This window comes from Callithrix jacchus, chromosome 15, assembly GCF_049354715.1.
Source record: "Callithrix jacchus isolate 240 chromosome 15, calJac240_pri, whole genome shotgun sequence".
Classification (NCBI taxonomy): domain Eukaryota; kingdom Metazoa; phylum Chordata; class Mammalia; order Primates; family Cebidae; genus Callithrix; species Callithrix jacchus.
The window spans coordinates 81,719,954-81,743,593 of NC_133516.1; the positions used below are offsets into that span (position 1 = coordinate 81,719,954).

General features: G+C 33.8%; 1 protein-coding gene across 22 annotated transcripts in view; it reads right to left on the minus strand.

Moving 5' to 3' along the window:
• The window catches only part of STXBP5L (syntaxin binding protein 5L), a 452,700-nt gene that overhangs the window by 92,772 nt on the left and 336,288 nt on the right, over positions 1-23,640 (minus strand). For all 22 annotated transcript variants that reach the window (XM_078352051.1, XM_078352048.1, XM_035274086.3 and 19 more), the window contains one exon: positions 5,374-5,439. In XM_078352051.1, coding sequence (XP_078208177.1) covers positions 5,374-5,439 — 66 coding nt within the window. The remainder of the gene's footprint in view (positions 1-5,373; positions 5,440-23,640) is intronic.

Consider the following 23,640-nt stretch of genomic DNA (forward strand, 5'->3'; position numbering starts at 1 on the left):
TTATTACAGGCCTGATAAAACTATTCAGTTTTAGAGTATAAAAAAAAACACTACCAAAATTTTATGAAGCATTTCAAAACATTTCGCAAAAGGCTTAGGGGTTCCTACTTCATATCTCATGAAGTGTCTCTGGCTTTAGTAATTGCTTCAGGGAAATGTGTTTTCATACACGATGAGGGACTTGTGTTTTCAGCACAACAAATACGAAAGTTTAGAGACAAGTTGTGAAGTCTAGAAAATTGTGGATATTTGAAAAACTTATTTGTTCATAAAAGAGATTTTCATCTTCCCCTGACAAGTGATGTACTTGATTCCTCTGTGTCATAGCTGATATTTCATTCTTATAAAAGTCTGGTGTTGACTCAGGGGTTCTGGTAGCAAGTCCTAAAGGAACAGAATACAAAACTATTGGCATGCAGTATTATAGCCTAAGTGAACCAAGAATTTTAACCTTAAAGTTGAATTTCATAATAACTATTTTGAAAGATTTGTATTTTGTACCTTTATCTAAAATAAAGATAAATACTGCCCCAAGAAAAGACTGTTTGGAGGGAGAAGAAAGGTTTCTGGAGACTATAAGAGAACTTTAGGTACATAGGATTGCCCAGAAGGAGCATTCCAACTAAGCTATAAGACCAAGCTTTGGCCCAATCCTGAGAACAACAGAGTTTGGTACTCCTTTGTTAGTATTTGTGACTAACCTCTATGATATTTTAATAAAGACACATTTAATAAATATATATATTTCTATCATCCTACCCTTCACTTGAACTTGATAGCCTAATAAATCTGTTGTAGATTGTGCATTGAGAATTATGAAGGTGAATGTCTCTACAGGTAGCAGAAGTGTCAGAACCAAATGCTAGTATAGAAAAAAGATATTAATCCAAGTAAAGAATTAGAAAAAAGGCATACATTCAAGTAGGACATTAGAAAACAAACAACTTTTGGAAAGACACAGCCCCACAGTTGAAAGCTTGGTAAGTTTTCAATTCTTTGTCCAAATAAGAAGGATCTGTTTTCTTTAAGAGATTGTAGTCCTGTACCAGGTAAGTGAAGCTACGGCTGATTGTTAGCACTTACCTTCTTGGGAGGTGAATTTGTACAGTACAAGTTGGTGAGTGAAAAAAGTTGTAGAGCCTTTAAAAAAGTATGAATAATTTATATAGTTAAGGTTTAATGTTTATTTCTTCATTTGAAGTATGTTTATTTTGTTCATTAGTTTATCCTCAGTGGATAGCATAATATCTGGCTGTAGAAACTGGAAATTGTTTGATGTATAGTTGAGTGAATTAATAGATAATATAAAGCTTTATATTATCTTGGAAACTGAGAACACTGGCATTCCATTTGACTCAACGGATTCTTCCAGCTCCAGTATCTACTCTTTTCTTCTGCATTATTCTCAAGGAAATGTTTAAGTCTGAACCCTCACTCTATTTTACTAGTAGTTCACTGGGGTATAAGGAAGTTTTGAGATCCACATAGAAAATCATAGTTATAACTTTTCACCACATACAAAAATGAACTGGAGATTGGTTAAATATTTTAATGTAAGACCTCAAACAACAAGAAGCCTAGAAGAAAACCTAGGAAACACCATTGTGGACACTGGCCTTGAAAAAGAATTTATGACTTAAATCCTCAAAAACAATTGCAACAAAAACAAAAATTGATGAGCAGGACCTAATTAAACTAAAGGGCTTCCACGCAGCAAGAGAAACAATCAATAGAGTGGACAGACAAACTACAGAATGGGAGAAAATATTCATAACCTACACATCCAATTAAGTTATAATATCCAGAATCTATAAGAAAATCAAACAATTCAACAAGCACAAACAAATTCTCCATTAAGAAGTAGACAAAAAGACATGAACAGACACTTCTCAAAAGAAGACACAAGCAGCCAACAAACATATGAAAAAATGCTCAACATCATTAATTAATCATTAAAGAAATGCAAATCAAAACCACATTAAGATACCATCTTAAACCAGTCAGAATGGCCATTATTAAAAAGGCTAAGCACGGTGGTTCACGCCTGTAATCCCAGCACTTTGGGAGGGTGAGGCGGGCAGATCATGAGGTCAAGAGATTGAGATTATCCTGGTCAACGTGGTGAAATCCCGTCTCTACTAAAAATACAAAAATTAGCTGGATGTGGTGGTGCCCACCTGTAGTCCCCGCTACTTGGAAGGCTGAGGCAGGAGAATAGCTTGAACCTGGGAGGCGGAGGTTGCAGTGAGCCAAGATCATGCTACTGCACTGCAGCCTGGGTGACACTGCGAGACTCCGTCTCAAAAAAAAAAAGGAAGAGAGAAAAGGCAAGAATAGTATCGGCTCTTAAATGCTATGTATAATTTTTTTTAAGGGAGATATACTCAGATACAAACATAATGATGGTCATTGTTAGACTTCATTAACTATTTTTGAGGGTATAAATCAAGGATATTATTATTAGGAGGGCATGGTTGCTTTTCTTAATTTCTCAAAAGTTAGACTGTATTACAACCTTTCTAGTTTCCCTTAATAACTCCTATTGATTCTAAAATGTTATCAAAACACTTTCATTATATTTTCATTCTTTTCTACCTCTAGAGACAATACATTTCATTAGTTTTGTAAACTCTGCTGTTAAAGTATTAAATTTGCTTATTTCATAGTTATGTTTTAGTTTTATGTAATTGGGCTAAAATTCTGCATTCACCCAAACCATATCTTTTCTGATAATCAAGATTGGATGCAGCAATTCCTACAACAACAGCAAGAGATTGTAGAATGTAGTTTTAGGTACATCTGTGGCTATTGTATATGTATTGTATTTCTATTTTGGAAATAATAATGAGCACATTGTCCTTTAAATGACCCTCTAATATAACACAATTATCATTCTCTTTGATGGAAAATGAATTAAATCAGCAAATATTGTAATGATTTCCAATATTCTTATGTAGTAAACTCCATTAGCACTTTTCCCAGAAGGATGCATTGCACATGGTTTAACAAATATAACATTTAATGATTACAAATCTGTTATAAGGAAAAAAATCTCTCATTCCTTAATTATGAATACTTATAATTTAAAGTTGCTACTAAAGATGAGTGGGATCCGCTCAGTAGGCCAGTATCAAGCAAAGTATTGAAGTGACAAATGAATCTTATCACAATCCATCATTTCTCCAAGTAACATAATACAAAAAGAGTCAAAATTTTCCTGCTTTGAAACAGTCCACTTAATTGCATGTACATTTTCTGAGTCTGCTTGGAAATTAAAAATTAAGTGTAGTGGTTGTGGTGGTGTTTCTAACTCTGCTGTAACATTAACAAAAGAAGAAACATCATATGTAGAGGGCTAAAAACAGCAAGTTTACCAAAAACTTACAGCAATTATAATTATTAATTATGAATTATTGAAAGCCTTATCAGTGAGACTGGGCACAAGAAAAAAATGTCTACTTATACATCTATTCAACATTGTATTGAAGGCCCTAGCCACTTTCTTCCTTTAGAAGGAGAAAATGGAGCTTTCATTTTCACAAGGGGAGTTCTTGGATACACAGATAATCCAAAAAGTTTTACAAACTACAAGAATTAAGAAATAGATTTAGCAAGTTTTCTAGGTGCAAGCTCAATATACAAATATTAGTGTATTTTCATATTCTAACCACAATTAGAAAAGGAAATAAAAAAACCACAATAATAGAAAAAAAACAAACACAAAGGAATAAATTCAATGAAAGATGTGCGAGACCTCTACAAAAAACCCCAAAAATATTGTGGGGAGAAAGTAGACACACAAATAGAGATATACTAAATGAAAAATTTAATATTTTTGAATATGTTAATTCTGCCCAGTTGAGCTATATATCCAATGAAATTGTAATCAAAATCTAAGCATTTGTGTGTGAACTGACAAATCTTTTCTAAAGTTATATGAAAATACATGAAAGGTAGAACAGCTACAATGATCTTTAAAATTTAAAAAAAATTATTATTATTATGTTTAAAGAGACAGGTCTTGCTATGTTGCCCAGGCTGGTCTCTAAACTCCTGGTCTCAAGTGATCCTCCCTCCTTGGACTCCCAAAGTGCTGGGATTACTTACAGGCATGAGCCACTGTGCCTGGCCAGCTATGACAGAATTTAAAGTTAGGTTATGTAACTTTGATTTAGGATACTGAAGTTTTATAACTATGGGAAAATGTGATCAAAGTAATATTTTAAAAATATTAATTTTACACCATGACATGCAAAATTATTCGTAAGAGGGAGAGAGAGGAAGTACAGACACCTGCTAGAATATTTGTACAATACCATAGGTATGGAGCAATAAATACCTAAATTAGGCTGGTGTCAATGAGTATGCAAAAGGAAGGGTAAACAAATAAGAAAATCTTTACAATAAAACCAATAGAATAAGCATTAAAAATTTATGACCAAAGAAAAATTTACATAGGATTTATCTAGATTATATATAGCCTAGATTCCTGACGAATAAGAATAAAAAACTAACAACTTTTCAGAGATGGAATAAATTGAAGAAATGCTACAATTCTAAATTAATTTCTACAAGTCAAAATTCATTACTTTATAATGGTATTATTAAACTTTGATAAATTTGTACAAAGTTCAAATTAAAATAATGTAAATAAAAAGGAACTACGATTTCTTGTTACTCTGTAAAAGCAGATCTAATGGTTACATACTTACACAGAACTATATACACATTATATAAAAATCAGAATTATCAATACATAAAAACTTAAAAAAACAGGCAAACCACTCATAATCTTACCACCCAAAAATTACTGTTAATTTTTTTTTAACATACAGTACCTTAATAATTTATCCCTAGAAACTTTTCTTCTCACATTTTAAATGTATTTTAATGGGTGCAACTTTGTCTTGATGTTCTGCTTCATAACATATTCTATTATCATTTTTCTTTGTCAATAAATATACATGTTTCCAAACTGTGGTCCAGAGGAATGGTATTATTTGCTCCTGCATATATACTGTCTATTTCCCATTAATTCACATCTAGCCAGAAGATGACAAGTTTCTGTATATTATCAATTTTTATTTGATACTTAGTGTTATTAATGTATCTGCAAAATAAATTTCCTTTAAAATGTCTTTTAAAGTGTTGCACTTATACTTCTGATCTTAATTTTATTTTGAGATAAACATATTTTAAAAGACATTTATTTGCATTTGATATTTAAAATCAAATTTGCTTACAGTAAATTTAATAAATGGAATTATACCTAATTACTAAAATTATAAATTTCACATTATAAGGATCATGAATAAAAGCAATAGATTACTGCAGTGAATTACCAGAAGCCTGAAAAATGCCACTCACGTTTACCTGAGGTAGGAGACTTGCAGCGCTCAAGTTCTAGGGGAACTGGACTGTCACTTAGTTCAGTTAAACCTGAAAATACAATGAAATAAAATGAGATAAATTTTGCTAGCATTTTGTAGGTTATTCTTATTTCTTAATTCCTATAAGTTTAAAGGCTTTTTAAAATATGAAAACTACTTTACCATGTTCAAGCTATGTCAATTATTCTGATTTTTAAAAAATACTTTTATTAATTTTTTTTCTTTTTTACAGAGACAGGGTCTCACTATGTTGCCCAGGCTGGTCTTGAACTCCTGGGCTCAAGCAATCCTCCCAAGTCAGCTTCCCAAAGTGTTGGGATTACAGGCGTGTGCCACCATGCCTGGCCTATTCTGAAAATTTGTTTAAACAAGTGATACAGGAAAAAATAAGACACAGTAACTGATTGACATACACGAGTATTTAAACATGGATGGTACAAAGATATAAAATCCCTTTTTATTATTTTTATAAGAAATAGCTACTTTAATAAATGACCGAATTTCATTTGAAAGTAGATCATAAATAATAAGAATTAGAAGGAATTTTAAAAATGCCTAATCAAATACCTAATCTCCTGTCAGGAGATATATGGTTATTGGCTTTTAAAAGAGCTTTAAAAATTGCTACAAATTCTAAATTGTATATTTATAAAATATAGTATTGTATATTATGTACTGTATTTTGTTTAATAATATCAAATTCCTTATAATAAGCACTATATTTTTCTCTTATTTCTAATATTTCTTAATTTTTATTCTGCCACTTTTCTGACAAATACAATAGACACAATGGATTAATAAACACTTTATAATTCTCTCTACTCGCCAATCTGTATTTTTATGGCATTTGTAAAATGTTCTTCATTATGGTTTTTCTTCCTTTGTTGGAAAGTCTCACACTTTTTCCTTTGTGAAATAAATATTCATAGTTTCTATTTTAATCTGTCTCCATGCTCAGAAGCACTTGAGAGCTATTTTCAACGACCACAATAATCTTTGTTCCTATTCCTTCCCAGCACCCTCTTCTTTATACAATTTGAAGCAATAAGCTTGCTGTAGGTCCATAAAAATCACAGAATTTTGGAACTGAAAGGTGCCTTGTGACAACCTAACCCAACTCTTGTGTTTATAAGTGAGAAACTGTAAGTTCAAAGAGTTTAAGCTATTTATTCAAAGTCACAGAATTAAGTCAATAACAGAGCTTGACCAGGACACGGAACTCACATTTTTACATACTATATTATTCTGCACTCAGATTTCAATTACTTATAGAGCTCTGAATACCAACTGAAAAGCCTAAGTGTTTGCTCTATTTCTTCACTGAACATTTTCAAGACTTCCAATTTAATGCTCATCCAATTTAAAATTTCTGTTTTATAACATAGTACACATAATATTTACTGATATAAATATTACCATTAACCTGGAAATAGGCATTCATCAAACTAAACTATCTTGAACAGTCTTAACCTTAGATATAAAAATTAGATAGGAAAACGTTTTGCTAAATAAGCAATAAATGTTAATCCACAGAGTTGCTATAAGAGTATTCCAGGAACTCCTTGAATATGTACTGACTTAAACAGGCTGTGTTATCTGACAGCAAATTAGAAACAGCAGGTTATAAACAGGAGGAGAACTGGAAACATTAAGAAAAGTAAAGTGGAACAACAGTCAAAGAATGGGCAGAGAAAGGAACTATAATGACTAGTGAGTGAGTTAATCTGGGACCATTTAACAGAGGTGAGGGTTTTAACAGATCTCTGAGAGGCTTTTAAAGACATCACTATAAGTCAAGTCAGTGAATCAAATTTATTGAATGCCTACTGTGTCACACATTCTTTGTAGTAATAGTACTAACAGAAACAAATGTCTATTATTTTGTAATTCTCTGCTAAATACTTTATATACATTTTTTCACACCTACCAATACAACGAGAAGGGATTATAATATTAACCCCATCATACAGATAAGAGAAACACAGGTGATTGCATCAATTCCCCAAAGTTAAACGACTAGGAGGTAGGATGGAATTTTGTCACTATAATATAGATAGTAAGTAAGAAAGTATGATGTACATGTTAGAAAGAGTTTCATCAAAATTTTAAAATACAAAATTTGGTGGTTAAAGAGTTAAATTCATTTATCTGGAAAATACCATCTTTTCTATTTCTGTACTTCTATTGATTCTGTTGTTTTTCCTAGTTCCTTCTGAATTCACCTACTTTCCTGATGAAGGTAGGAACTAAACTGAATATGGATCTAACAATAATAATAAAACTACTTCCATGTACCAATTTACAATGTCAAAACCCAAAGTAGTTTTATAGCCATCATCATTAAATACTATATAGTTATTCAAAACAATCATTATTTAAAAATAAACATTTTTGGGACTATAGAAGTAATGCTTTGTCCCTCTAGAAAACTTGGAAGATACAGAAAAGTGATGGGGGATTAAAAATATATAATTTAATAATAATTTTGGCTTTTTCCTTCCTTCCTTTTTTTTTTTTCCTTGAGACAGAGTATCACTCTGTCCCCCAGGCTGAAATGCAGTGGTGCCCATCTTGGCTCGCTGCAACCTCCTCCTCCTGGGTCTCAACCAATTCTCCTGCCTCAGCCTCCCAAGTAGCTGGGATTACAGGCATGTGCCACCAAGCCTGGCTAATTTTTATATTTTTAGTAGAGACAAGGGTTCACCATATTGGCCAGGCTGGTCTCGAATCCCTGACCTCAAGTGATCCACCTGTCTCGGCCTCCCAAAGAGCTGGGATTACAGGTGTAAGCCACCACACTTGGCCCCTTCCAGGATGATTTTTAATCCAATAAAGATAGTTTCATATTCTGATTTTTCTAATAACATTTATTTCATAAACAATTCCACCATTAAAAAAACTTTATCAAATCTTTATAGAGATATATCATACATTTTATCTAACAGTCCTCCATTGTGAAACATTTGGATTTTCCAGTCTTTATCATACCAAATAATGCTGCAATAAGGGACTGTATGTGAAAATCTTTGATTTATGTTTTGCCTTTAAAGAGTTCCATAATTTCCACTATGGTATGGTGCTGTCCATTTTGCACTCTCCCTAGCAAGATACAGGAGTTCCAAGTGCTCAATATCTCCACCAATGCTAGGTTTTAAATTAAAATTTTAGTCCTGCTGGTCATAGTAATATCTTATTATGATTTTAATTTAAATCTCCCTGACTATCGATAGTTAGAACATTTTCATGTGCTTATTGGCTAATCATATATCTTCATGATCCTATTCCAATCTTTGCTTTATTTTTTTATGTTGGACTGCTTATATTTGTGTTATGTAGTAGTAAGAATTCTTCATATATTTTAGGTAAGAATTATTTGTCAAAAATAGGCATTGTGAATATTTTCTTTCAGTATGTAACTTATCTTTTAATTTTCTTAATGGTGTCTTTCTTTTTTTTGAGACAGTGTTGTTGCCCAGGGTTCAAGTGATTCTCCTGCTTCAGCCTCCCAAGTAGCTGGAATTACAGGTGTAATTACATGGTGTAATGCCACCATGCCTGGCTAATTTTTGTATTTTTAGTAGAGACATGGTTTTTTGGCCTTGGCCTCCCAAGGCACTAGGATTACAGGCACGAGCCAACAAGCCTGGCCTCTTAATGGTGTCTTTTGATAAGCAGAAATTTAATTCACTTGAAGAACAACTTGTTTATTATTATTATTATTTCTTTTGAGATGGAGTCTCGCTCTGTTGCCCAGGCTGGAGTGCAATGGTGTGATCTTGGCTCACTGCAACCTCCGACTCCCTAGTTGAAGTGATTCTCCTGCCTCAGCCTCCCAAGTAACTGGGATTACAGGAATGTGTCACCACACCCAGCTAAGTTTTTGCATTGTTAGTAGAGACAGGATTTTACCATGTTGGCCAGGGTGGTCTTGATCTCCTGACTTTGTGATCTGCCTGCCTTGGCCTCCCAAAGTCCTGGGATTGTAGGCATGAGCCACCGCACCCAGCCAATTTATTATTTTTTAATTGTGATTTCTTTATGATTCCTGTCTAAGTCGTTGGTGCCAAACCTATGGTCATGAAGATACTTCATTTGGTTTTCTTCAAGAACTTTAAAAATGATTGGTTGTGACATGAAGTAGGGATTAAAGTTCATTTTTCCTCTGATTTGTTTGCCCAATTGTTCCACCATTATTTGTTAAAAAGACTTTCATTATTGATTTTTATTGGTGCCTTTGTCAAAAACAAGTTGGCCATGTATGTGTGGATCTATTACTGGACTTTTTATTCTGTAATGATTGGTTTTTCTTTTTTCAGTTACCACACTACCATAATCAATGTAGCTTTAAGGTACATCTTGACTTTAGGTAGTAAAGTCCTCCAATTTTGTTCTTCTTTTCCAAGAGTGTTTTATTTATTCTACATCCTTTGGATTTCCATATAAATTTTAGGATCAATTTCTCAACTTCTACAAATAATATGTTAGGTTTTATTCTAGGACTGTGATAAACATATAGCTTAATTTGATAGAATAAAGAACTTTTAAAAATTGAGTCTTCCAATCTGTAAACATGGTAGTCCCCTCCATTTAAATAATTTTTTAAATGTTTCTTTCTGTAATATTTTGGAGATTTTTGTACTGAGGTCTTCTACATAGCATTTTTCCAGTCATCTATTTCTTTTTTGATCTTCTGCCTAGTTCTTGTATCCATTTTTAAAAGTGGGGTTTTGAAATTTCCAACAATTATTGTTGAGCTTCTCTTTTTGATCATGTTAGATATTGCTTCAGATATTTTTGTAACTCTGTTTTTAAGGACATGTATGTTCATAATTACTACATCATCTTGATTGACACTTTTATCATTTTAAAAGCTCCTTCTTTATTTCTAGTGACATTTTGTTTGCTTTAAAATCTATTTTTTAATGGTATTAGTATAGTAACTTCAGTTTTCTTATGGCTGTTGTTCATATGTTCTTTTTCCATTCATTTTCAACATATTTACATCTTTAAATCTAGTATCTCTGTCATAGACAGCATATAGTCAGATCTTGACATTTAAAAAGAAGTCTCATAATCTATGTCTTTTGATCGGATTGTTTAATCCCTTAATAGTTAGGTTACACTTGTCATTTTCTTTTTGGCTTTCTCTGTCTCTTTTCTTACTCTGATCCACTAGTCCTCTTTTACTATTTTTAAGTAAATATTTTCTTGTGTAGCATTTCATTCCTTTAATTAATCTTTCACCATATACTTTGGAGATTTCATAGTGGAAAAAGTTACCATATACATCTTAGAACTTATTGTATAAATCTTATCAAAGTCTACTTCAGATGTATACTGATTTAATTCCAGTGAGATACAGAAATGTTAATTTTATTCCCTCTTATGTGCTGCTATGGGTATATAAATTAAATCTATATATTTAAAAAACCCAATAAAACATTATAATTACTACTTTATATATTTTTATTTCTTTTATAAAAGCTAAGAAATAAGAGCAAGCATATATTTATAGCCTCCTTATTTACCATTTACCATTTTTTGTTATCTTTATTTGTTCTGGTAAATCCAGGCTATCATCTGGAATAATCTGTTTACTTAAACACAACTTTGCTCCCACTCAGTTCCTTTGTGCTGTTATTGACAGATGTATTTTATTTCTATATGTTATAGATCCCCAAATCGCAATTATATATATATGTTGTTTTATAAACTGTGTTAAAAATCAGCTAAGAGAAGAAATAATGTATTTATACTCTTTCATAATTACATCGTTACCTTAACAATGCTCTTTGTTCCTTTGTGTAGATTTAAATTAAAATCTAGGTTCAATTTCTTTCAGCCTGAAAACCTTCCTTTAGTATTTCTTGTAAGGTGGCTCTCCTAGTAATATATTCTCTCAGTTTTTGTTTATCTGACAATGAGTATTTCACCTACATTTTTGAAAAATACTTTTCCTGGATATGAGTTTTTCTTTAAATTTTATTTTAAGTTCTGGGACACATGTGCAGGACATGCAGGTTTCCTACATATGTAAATATGTGCCATGGTGTTTTGCTGCACTTACCAACCCATCATCTAGGCATTAAGCCCCACATATATTAGCAATTTATCCTAATGCTCTCCCTCCCGCTGTCCCCACAACAAGCCCAGTGTGTGTTGTTCCTCTCTGGGTATAAGTTTCTTGAATGACAGTATTTTCCTTTGACAATTTGAACATGCAGTTCCATTACCTTCCGGCCTCCATTGTTTCTGATGAGCTGTTAATCTTGTAAGAAGAGTTCCGTGTATGTGACAAGCAATTTTTCTCCTATTGCTTTCAAGATTTTCTTTTTGTATTTGCCTTTTAGCGTATTTCAGCATGTTTACTATGATGAATCTGGTTGTAGATATTTTTCCATTTATCTTCTCAGAGTTTACTGAACCTCTTGAATGTGTAGATTAATGCTTTTCATAAAATTTGGGAGGTTTTTAGTCATTATCTCTTCAAATATTTTTCTCCTTTCTCTGTCTCTCCTCTCCTGCTAATCCTATTATGTATATGTTGGTGCACTTAATTGTGTCCTATGTTTCTCTGAGGCTTTTTCTTCATATTTTTTTCTTTGTTCTTCAGAATGCACTGTCTCTATCAATCTATTTTCAAGTTTATTGGTTGTTATTTTTGCTAGTTCAAATCTGCTGTTCAGTCCTACTACTGAATTTTTCTGTTCACTTATTGTACCTTTCAACTCCAGAATTTCCATTTGGTTCTTTTTGTATTTTCTATTTCTTTATTTATGTTCTCTATTTGATGAGACATTGTTATCATAGCTTCCTTTACTTCCTTAAGCATAGTGTCTATCGTTGCTTTAAGCATATTTATAATGGTTGTTTTGAGCTCTTGGTCTGTTCAATCCAACATCTGCGCTTTCTCACAGGAAAGTTTTGTTGCCTTTTTTCCCCTATGATTGAGCCACACTTTGTTTCTTTGCAAGTCTCATGATATTTTGTTGAGAACTGGATGCTTTAGGTAATATATTGTAGCACTTCTGGGTACTAATGACTGATTTCTCTCTCCCTTCTCCAGTTTTTGCTGTTTGCTTATTTATTTATTTAGTGACTTGGCTAGACTATTTTTGTGAGGTTTATTTCCCCTGCATTGTGAAGACTTCGGTGTTGCTTCTCAGAAGGCACAGTATTCAGTATGCATACAGTCAATCTGGGATGACAGTAATTTTAGCAGGGTTCTCTTTGACTATCTCCCTCATCTCTCTGTTAAGCTGCCTGTCTCTGTTGATATCATATATAGCTATTACACTGTCAAATCACAGCTGGGTAATTGCTCTATTATTTTACTGCTTTTAAACCTTAGCATCCACCAGATGTTCTATTATTTTTGACAGTCCCTGGGACATATATTGTACAGTATTCTGATCTAATTTAATTTGATAAGGCGTAATTGTTGAGGCTAGTCTTTGAGGTTTTAATCCCAAGAAGACTCTTCTTAGGAGTCTCTTTCCTTGGTTCTCACTGGTGAACTAGCTTACGTATGGCCTAGTTTGTTGCCCCTAGTTAAGAGGTACTATCATTACTTCCTCTCATTTTATTATCATCAAATTTCCTATTGGTTTTGAGAGCACGCTTAGGCTTGAACTTTCCCACACTGTTTCATATAAGTCTAGTCACTTTGGGGAGGGCTTTGAAGCTCTCTATTCCTGTAGACTGATTTTCTTTCCTGGTCAAAACCTTGAGCCACTTTGCCCTGGGCAAAGGTGGTATCCTCTGGTCTTCTCAGCTTATCATTTCTAGCATATAACTTCTGCCCTATGAGCAAGATGGGGTAAGGGTAATCAGGGACTCAGTATTTATGGTACTGAGGTCTATGCATGGGGTAGAGCTTCTGTCCTGTGAGTGGGGGATGGACAGAAGGGAGCCTCTGACCTCTTGGTAACACTTCCCAGGAATTTGGTCTCTTCAACTTGTAGTTGGAGGGGATGAGAAATGCTGGTAACCTGGAAGGGGAGAGGAATTAAGTGAGTTGTGGTTCAAGTGCCACAGACTCTCATTGTTTCTATCAAGTTTCAGTAGATTTTCTTGAATAAATATTTCTTCATTTGTTATATGCTCTAAGGACAATTTCTAGAGACTTTACATGGTTGTTTTAAAAATAGCTTTCACCAATTATGTTTTTCCACTCAGGAATAGGTCCATGATGCTCCTCAGGCTGCCAGCTGGGAGTCTATCCCATAGATGGCATTTTTCAAAAGTTCATTTCCAAATTGTTTGCTGTTATTTATATAGAAATATAATTAATTGTCTACTGACAGGCATTCTTCAATCTTGCTAAATTTACTTATTATTTTTGTAATTTCCTTTGGGTTTTCTACATACACCATCATCAAGTAAAGAGAGTTTTAATATTTTCTTTCTAATCTTTAGACATATATTTTTTAATCTTGCTTTTTGTCCTTACTAGGTTATGAACTACAATGCTGAATAAAAATGATGACAGTCAACATCCTCCCCAGTTACTGATTCTAGAAAAAAAAATTCAGTATTTCACAATCAAGTATGATGCTACAGATTTTTCATTGTACGATTTATTCTATTAAGGAAATATTCTTCTATTCTTGTTTTGTTAAGGATTTTTATTTTAAAATATCTAATTTTGCCAAATGTTTTCACATGTATTGAGATGACTGTATTATTTTCTCCTTTCTTAGGTTAATCAGTATTTTACATTCACTGATCTTCAAATTTTAAACTTTCATTCCTGGGATAAATCCACCTTGGTTATGATGCTTTATCTTTCCTTTATATATGTCTGTTTTCCATTTGCTAATATTTTATTTCTGATTTTTGCCTGTAGTTCCATAAACGAGGCAGGTCTGTACTTTTATTTTATTGTCTTTGTCAAGTTTTAGTTATCAACATTGTGCTGGTTTCAGACAAACAGTTGGAAAGATTTCCTTTTTCTTATATTCTCTAGAAGAACTTGCATTATATTGGTGTTACTTCTTCCTTAAATGTTTGATAGAGTTAACAAGTGCAGCCATCTAGGGCTTGCAGTTTTCTTTGCTGTGGGTATTTATTCTTGAATTCAAAATTTTTAATGATAGGAGTTACTTATATTTTTCAGTGTCTTTAGTGTCAGTTTTGGTAAGTTTTGTCTTTCAAGGACTCTCTTAATTTCATCTAAATTGTATAGAGTTAATAATATTACTTTATTATCTTTAATGTCTGTAGAATCCACAGTAATGCTTTTTTTTTCACTCCTAGTATTAGTTACTTATGTTCCTTCTTTCTGGATCGGTATTGTTAGGGTTTTGTATAATATTTTTGAAGAACTGTTTTGGGGTTTTGTTGATCTACTCTGGTTTGCCCTCTATTTTATTCATTTTAGATGATTATTATTTCTTCTCTTTACTTTGGGTGGGTTTCATTGCTCTTACTTTTTGTGTCTTAAGAGTTTTAGGTAATGAAATTAAGACTAAAAAAAAAACAACTAACATAGCATCTAATGTTCTGAATTTTCCTCTAAGAACTGCTTCAGCAGTTGCTCATAAATTTTGATATGTTGTGTTTATATTTTCACTCAGTTCAAAAATATTTAAAAATTTCCTTTGTGGTTTCTTTTTAAAGTCATCAGCTATTTAGAGATGTTTAATTTTCAAGCATTAGGACATTTCATACATATTATTGATTCCTAATTTAATTCCTTTTGTGGCCAGAGAACATATATTCTACTTAATTTCAATTATTTGTAATATATTATAACTTGTTTTATGGCCCAGTCTATCCTTGTGAATGTTACATGTTTACACGAAAAGAATTTGCATTTTCAATTGCATTGTGTAGGTCTGTATATAATTAGATCAATTTGGTTAAGAGCGTTGCTTAAGTGTTTTATAACCTTACCAATTTTTGTGTATTTGTTCTGTCAGTTACTAAAGAGAAATGATGAACTTCCAGCAATGATGGCAGAATTGTTTATTTCTTGGCTTTGCCAGTTTTTGCTTCATATATTTTGAATATTTATTAGGTTTGTGCAAGTATATAGATTTTTGTATCATTCTGGTAATTTATTTTATTAATTTGAACAATTAATCTCCTTTCCTTGAAGTCTACTTCATCTAATATTATACAGCCATATCACCTTTCTTGTGGTGTTTTCACGGAATTCTTTTCCCCTTCTTTTACTTTCAACCTATTAATTTTTTAATAATTTTAAAAAACATGCATCTTTTATAAACAGCAATATACACTGTTTTTGGTATTTGTTTCTCTTTAGTCCTGTCTCAGAGCTCTTTTTCTTTTTTGGAATGTTTATTCTATTTACATTTAATATAATCTTCGGTGGGGTTATGTTTATTTTTGTCATCTTTCTATTTGTTTTCAATTTGTCCTCTCAGTTCTTTTTTTTACTGTTCTCATTTCTGTCTTTTGAGAAAATAAAATATATTTAGTATTCCATTTTGTCATCTCTTTGGCTTCTTGGTGATACCTCTCTATTTTATTTTCTTTAATGGGTGTTCTAGGAACTATAATGTGTATCTATTTATTAGATTCATTACAGTCTATCTTAATTATTCTTACATCACTTTTATGTTGATAAAAACAACAGTATAATTCTGTATACTTTTCTATACTTTGTGTTACTGTTGTCATACATTTTACTTCTACATGTTATAAATCCCATAATACTTATTACTTCTTAAAGAATAACGAGGAATCGGGGTCCAAAGTGGCTCCCGCCAGAGCTCATGGCGCTCGCGAAGGCAAGGTCATCAGTTCAAGGCTAACCTGAGCAACCTGATTAGCTCAAACTGATTGGCAAAAAAAAAAAAAAAAAAAAAAAAAAGAATAACGAGGAATTTAAGGAAAGATAAAATATCTTTTTATATTTACCCACATATTTATTACTTCCAGTGCTCTTCATTCTCACCTGTATTCCTAATTTTCCATGTTTTTTTCCTTCTGCTTTAACAATTTTCTTTACTGTTTCTTATAGTACAGATCTGTTAATTTAATTGCTTTCATTTTTGAATGATAGTTTTGCTAGATATAGAATTCTGGATTGACAATTATTTTACCTCTAGCACTTAAAAGATGTCATTATATTGTCTATGGCTTCCACTATTTCTGAAGGAAAAAAATCGCTCATTATTCATATTGTTCCCTTTGTGTATGTGTGTATGGTTCAGTATTGCTTTTACAATTTTCTCTGTTATATTGGTTTTAGTGGTTTGTCTAGGAAGCCTTCCTTTTTTTGATTTTTATTTTTTGAGGGTAGCTATATATATATATCTATATCATTTTATATATATATATATAATGCTACCCTCAAAACATAAAAAATATATATAATTGCATTTTAGCATTTTAGGTTTTGGGGTACATGTGAAGAACATGCAGGATTGTTGCATAGGTATATACACGGCAGTGTGGTTTGCTGCCTTCCTCCCCATCCCCTATATCTGGCATTTCTCCCCATGTTATCTCTCCCCAACTCCCCAAACCCCCACTGACCCTGCCCTAGTTTCCCCCCACCACAGACCTCAGTGTATGATGCTCCCCTCCCTGTGTCCATGTGTTCTCATTGTTCAACACCCACCTATGAGTGAGAACATGTGGTGTTTGATTTTCTGTTCTTGTGTCAGTTTGCTGAGAATGATGGTTTCCAGGTTCATCCTTTGTAGTTGTTCCCTACAAAGGACACAAACTCATTGTTTTTATGGCTGCATAGTATTCCATGGTGTATATGTGCCACATTTTCTCTGTCCAGTCTGTCATTGATGGGCATTTGGGTTGGTTCCAAGTCTTTGCTATTGTAAACAGTGCTGCAATGAACATTCATGTGCATGTGTCCTTATAACGGAATGCTTTATAATCCTTTGGATATATGCCCAGTAATGGGATTGCTGGGTCAAATGGAATTTCTATTTCTAGGTCCTTGAGGAATTGCCACACTCTCTTCCACAATGGTTGAACTAATTTACACTCCCACCAATGGTGGAAAAGTGTTCCTATTTCTCCACATCCTCTCCAGCATCTGTTGTCTCCAGATTTTTTAATGATCGCCATTCTAACTGGTGTGAGATGGTATCTCAAGGTAGTTTTGATTTGCATTTATCTTTTTTTTTTTTTTTTTTTTTTGAGATGGAGTGTTGCTCTGTCACCAGGCTGGAGTGCAGCCTGGTGCAATCTTGGCTCACTGCAACCTCTGTCTCCTGGGTTCAAGCGATTCTTCCACCTCAGCCTCCTGAGTAGCTGGGACCACAGGCATGTGCCACCATGCCTGGCTATTTTTTTGTATTTTTAGTAGAGACGGGGTTTCACCATGTTGGCCAGGATGGTTTCGATCTCTTGACCTCATGATCCGCCCGCCTGGACCTCCCAAAGTGCTGGAATTACAGGCAGGAGCCACCGCACCCAGCCTGATTTGCATTTCTCTAATGACCAGTGATGATGAGCATTTTTTCATGTTTGTCGGCCTCGTATATGTCTTCTTTTGAGAAGTGTCTGTTTATATCCTTTGCCCACTATTTGAATGAGTTTGTTTTTTTCTTTTAAATCTGTTTTAGTTCTTTGTAGATTCTGGATATCTTTGTCACATGGGTAGATTGCAAAAATTTTCTCCCATTCTTTTGGTTGCCAGATCACTCTAATGATTGTTTCTTTTCCTGTGCAGAAGCTCTGGAGTTTGATTAGGTCCCATTTGTCTATTTTGGCTTTTGTTGCCAATGCTTTGGTGCTTTAGTCATGAAGTCCTTCCCTATGCCTATGTCCTGAATGATTTTGTCTAGGTTTTCTTCTAAGGTTGTTTTTTATGGTGTTAGGTCTTACGTTTAAGTCTTTAATCCATCTGGAGTTAATTTTAGTGTAAGGTGTCAGGAAGAGGTGAAGTTTCTACTTTTGCACATGGCTAGCCAGTTAACTGTGGGGTTTTTTTTTTTTTTGTACTTTTTTTTTTCTTTTTGAGATAGGCTCTCTTTTACCCAGGCTGGAGTGCAGTGGTGCAATCACAGCTCACTGCAACCTCTTCCTTCCGGCTCAAGTGATCCTCCAACTTCAGCTTCCCAAGAAGCTGGGACCACAGGTGGATGCCCCGCTAATATTTTGTATTTTTGGTACAGACAGTGTTTCACCATGTTGGCCCGGCTGGTCTTGAACTCCTGATCTCAAGTGATCTACCTGCCTCAGCCTCCCAAAGTGCTGGGATTACAGGCATGAGGGTGTTTGAGCTTCTTGGATCTTTAATTTGATGTTTTTCATCAAATTCAGAAAAAAATTTTCAGCCTAAGTCACTGATGTTCATTTAGCTTAACTGTTTTTTTTTTTTTTTTTTTTTTGAGACGGAGTTTCGCTCTTGTTACCCAGGCTGGAGTGCAATGGCGCGATCTCAGCTCACTGCAACCTCCGCCTCCTGGGCTCAGGCAATTCTCCTGCCTCAGCCTCCTGAGTAGCTGGGATTACAGACACACACCACCATGCCCAGCTAATTTTTTGTATTTTTAGTAGAGACGGGGTTTCGCCATGTTGACCTGGATGGTCTCAATCTCCTGACCTTGTGATCCACCCGCCTCGGCAGCTGTTTTTTTTTTTTTCTTAAACTCTGTGCTTCTGTTTGGGTCATTTCTATTGATTTGTATTCAAGTTAACTGATAGTTCCTACCACTGTGCAATACATTGTTAAAGCAATACTGTGAACTCTTGTTTTTGAAAGGAATGCCTTTTTATTAAAAAAGCCCGATTTAGGGTCCTTGGTACTAAGTATAAAGGGTGCCTTGACATTTCCATAAAGACATTTAAATGTTACTGTCTCTGAAAAAACGGTTTTAGAATATGAAACCTTCACCCTCAAGGTTTCTATGAATATGAAAAACCTTAAGAAGGAAAAACATCACCAACTTAATTATTTCTATAAAATATTTTCCTTGTTTGCTTTTCATGTTGCTAGTGGGAAAAGATAACAACATTGTTTTCAAAAAATGACAATGATAAATGATTTCATGAAACTTGCTTTTGATTTTTTGTCTAATTAATATCTCAATTCATAGGTCAAAGATGAGTATAGGGTTATATATTATACTTCCATGTTGGTTGTGACAAGATCTGCTAGGAGAGCAAATACAATTGAAAAGATGCTGTTGGTGATTATTACCCTACACTGACTTCACAATGGTTCTTATAATTAGGAGAAGAAGCCAAAACACACTTACCTTTACATATGTAATCAACACATATATACAATGTAAAAAACACACAACATGAAATCTACCTTCTAAACAAATTTTTATGAGTACATTACAGTATTGTTTACCATATTCACACTGTTGTACAGCAGATATTTAGAACCTGCTTATCTTGTATAATTCAAACTATGTGTCCATTGAACAGAAGCTGTCTATTTTTCCCTTTCCACTATTTTAGATTTATGCCATAGAAGTGGAATCATGTAGTATTTGTCCTTCTGTGACTGGCTTATTTCATCTAGTGTAATGTCCTGAAGCTCATCATGTAGCATATGACAAGATTTTCTTCTTAAAGGCTAATATTTCATTATATGTATATACCATATTTTCTTTATTCATTCATCTGTCTGCAGATATTTGTTATGTAGAAGCTTTTAGTTTGATGCAGTATCACTTACCTATGTTTGCCTTTATTGCCTGTGCCTTTGATGTCATATTCAAGAATTTGTTGCTAAGACCAATGTTATGAAGGTTTTCACCTATATTTTCTTCTGGAAGTTTTATAGTTTTGGGTCTTACATTTAAAGTTCTTAATGCATTTTGGATTTATTGTCATGTATTGTGTAAAATAATACAAATAGCCAAGAGTTATATTAAAATAACATTACTAATCAACATCGCTAATCATCAGGGAAATGCAGATTGAAACTACAATGAAATACCACCTCATACCTGTAATGATGGCCATGATAAAAAACAAAACAAACAGAAACAAAAAATAACAAGTGTTTTTGATAAAGATGTGAAGAAATTTGCATTGTTGTGCACTGTTGGTGGGAAAGTAAAATGGTACTGCTGTTATGGAAAACAGCATTGAGGTTCATCCAAAAATAAAAAATAGAACTACCATATGATCCAGCAATCCTACTTGTGGGTATTTATCCAAAAGAATTGAAAACAGGATTCTCAAAAAAAATATTAGCACTCTTATGTTCAATGCACCATTATTCATAATAGCTAAGAAACAACCACGAACTTTTAATTTTACATACTTTAAGTTCTATAATTTCCATTTGGTTCTTTTTCAGAGTTTCAGTTTCTCTCCTAAAATTCCCTATTTACTCAGCCAAGTCATCTTTTCCTATATATTCTTTTTGGTGGGGGGCACAGAGAAGGGGTTGTGGAGTCTCTCTCTGTCACCTGGGCTGGAGTGCAGTGGTGGGATCTCAGCTCACTGCAAACTCCACCTCCTGGGTTCAAGTGATTCTCCTGCCTCAGCCTCCCAGGTAGCTGGGACTACAGGTGTGCACCACCACACTCAGCTAATTTTTGTATTTTTAGTAGAAATAGGTTTGTGCCACATTGGCCAGGCTGCTCTGGATCTCCTGACCTCAGGTGATCTGCCCGCCTTGGTCTCCCAAAGTGTTGGGATTACAGGCATGAGCCACCGCGCCTGGGTGTCTTTTCCTAGAGTTATTTTACAGTTCTCGGCTGCTAATTCCAGTTTAGGTTATCTATGGATCTGCTTCAATTGACTTTTTCCCCCAACTCAATTACTAGTTACAATTTTCTGCTTCTCTGCATGTTTTCTAATTTCTGATGGTATGCTATTTGTACAACCCAGTAGCAAAAACTAAAGAATAATTCATATATATGTATATTATCACTAATGTCAGTGATATCACACACACATAAATATATATAATCATTCGGATTCTACAAAGCATTTAACTAAGCTGGGGATGGGCTGTAGCTTTAATAAGATTAAATTCCACTATTGTTTCAAATTGGACTGTGAAAATCTCTGTTTGCCTCTCCGTCCAACACTGAATCTTTCACACCCTCTTTGCCCAAGGGTCTGATGACTGATCTTATTAGTATTTGTGCAGTGACACAGTTGGGATGCTGTTTCAGATAGTTTTTTTGTTTTGTTTTGTTTTGAAACAGAGTCCTTCTTTCGCCCAGGCTAGAATACAGTGGCATGATCTGGGCTCACTGCAACCTCTGCCTCCTGGGTTCAAATGATACTTCAGCCTCAGCCTCCCAAGTAGCTGGAATTACAGGCGCCCACCACCATGTCCAGCTAATATTTTTGTATTTTTAGTAGAGATGGGGTTTCGCCATGTTAGCCAGGATGGTCTCATCTCCTGACTTTGTGATCCACCCACCTGGGCCTCCCAAAGTACTGTGATTACAGGGGTGAGCCACCGCCCCTTGCCTGTTTCAGATAGTTTAAATTCATCTTAATTCACTTTTGCTTAAATTTTATAATTACCCCAGAATACAAGCACATGAAGACTACCTAAATTGCTCTGCCTTCCAATCCACCTGCATTGCTACTTTTGCAGAAAACTTTTGAGATTGATGTCTATGGTTTAGTGGCAGGTGGTGGCTGTCATTGCCAACTTGAATGATTTTTCCATTTAGGGCTCTTTCAAATTCCAATCTATAGGTCAGTCCAAACAGCTATTAAACCTCACTGGCTATTTTCCATTCCTTGCAGTCTGTCTATCTATCAAAATCCCAGGTCAGTCACTAACCCCAGGTCTGGAAGCAGTGGTAGCTTTCTGCTCACCTGTGAATGGCTCTTCTCTTTCTGGTATTCAGTCAATTATACTTCTTTGAAAGCATCACTCTTCCATAACCCCATAGAAAAGGATAATTTTAATTTTGTTGTCATTACTATAGGATTTTGTTATTGTTGTTTTTATCATTCTTGCTACCATTGGGGTGAAGGTCTTTATGTCTTTTAACATCCTATCTGGAAATGAAAAGTCCCTCTTTCACTTATATTTGATGTATTGGAAATACTGTGAAAGCTGGATTGAAGACATGAGGAATCAGTGGAACAGAAACCAGTTAAGCTAGTTTATCAATTACTGACACTAGTAGGTATTCTACTAAAGTACTCAGAGTACATACCAAACATCATGCTCGTGCTTGTCCTAATACTATAATGAATACTAAATGGTGAAATTTCCCCAAGATTTTATGTGGATAAAGCTATGTCTGGCATATAAATAAAGTAAAGCAAATCGGCTAGTAAACTTGAAGGTTTTTACAGTAATTCATCAGAAAACGTGTAATAAATTCTGGTTGGAACAGATACAGAACTTTAATGGTAAATGAACAACTGAGTATCAGAAATACGATCTCCTGATTACTGTGACTTACATCAACTTCTATAACTTAAAAAAATATACCTGTAATGTAGCTTACTTGGTAATATAATAAAATAGTACTTTAACAGCTTGTAAATGTTCGATAAAATATCAGTATTCTCTAGGAGACTTATACTCAATATACAAATATTTCCATCCATATAGTCTACACTTTAAAATTTTTTCTCACTAAATTATTGTTTACCATATCAAATTGTCTTCTCTGAATGTTTTTAATTTGATTTCACATTTTGGCCAGATAATATTTTGTGGTAGACATACATTGTAGATGTAGGTGTCAGTAGAGAATCCCTACTCTTCAGTTGTGACAACAAAAAAATCCTCAGACATTACCAAATATCCCTGGGGGACAATATCATTCCTACTTGAGAGCCTGACTCACAATGAGATTACTATTAACTAATGTCAAGAAAATTGATATAATACAGGTAATATCTCCTGTATTTTGTGATTTTGTTGTTGTTAATTTTTTTAAGTTCAGAGATAGAAACATATTTTTTCCTATTAATTACAATTCAATGTAGTTGATTTTCAACACAAAGCTTTCTAGTAAGAAATTTACACTATAAAACTGATTTTAAAAGGAAAGGAAACCTACTAAAATATTGAATTGAAAATCAGATATAATAATCACTTGTTTAATCTCTCAATGAAACAGTACACTTTTCAATATATCTCTTCATTTTGTAGCTCTCTCAAGAATCTGTCTATAATAATAGACAGTCTCTTATTAAATGTTAGTCCCTGTACCTGTGCTCTGATTCCCCTTCCCTCTCACTTTCTTTAGAATTTTGTTCCTTTAGTTATACCCTCTCTCCCTTATCAATCTCCTTTTCTATGGATCATTCCATATTCATAAAAATTAAAAATATGCTCTTTTCTCTAAAATTAAAA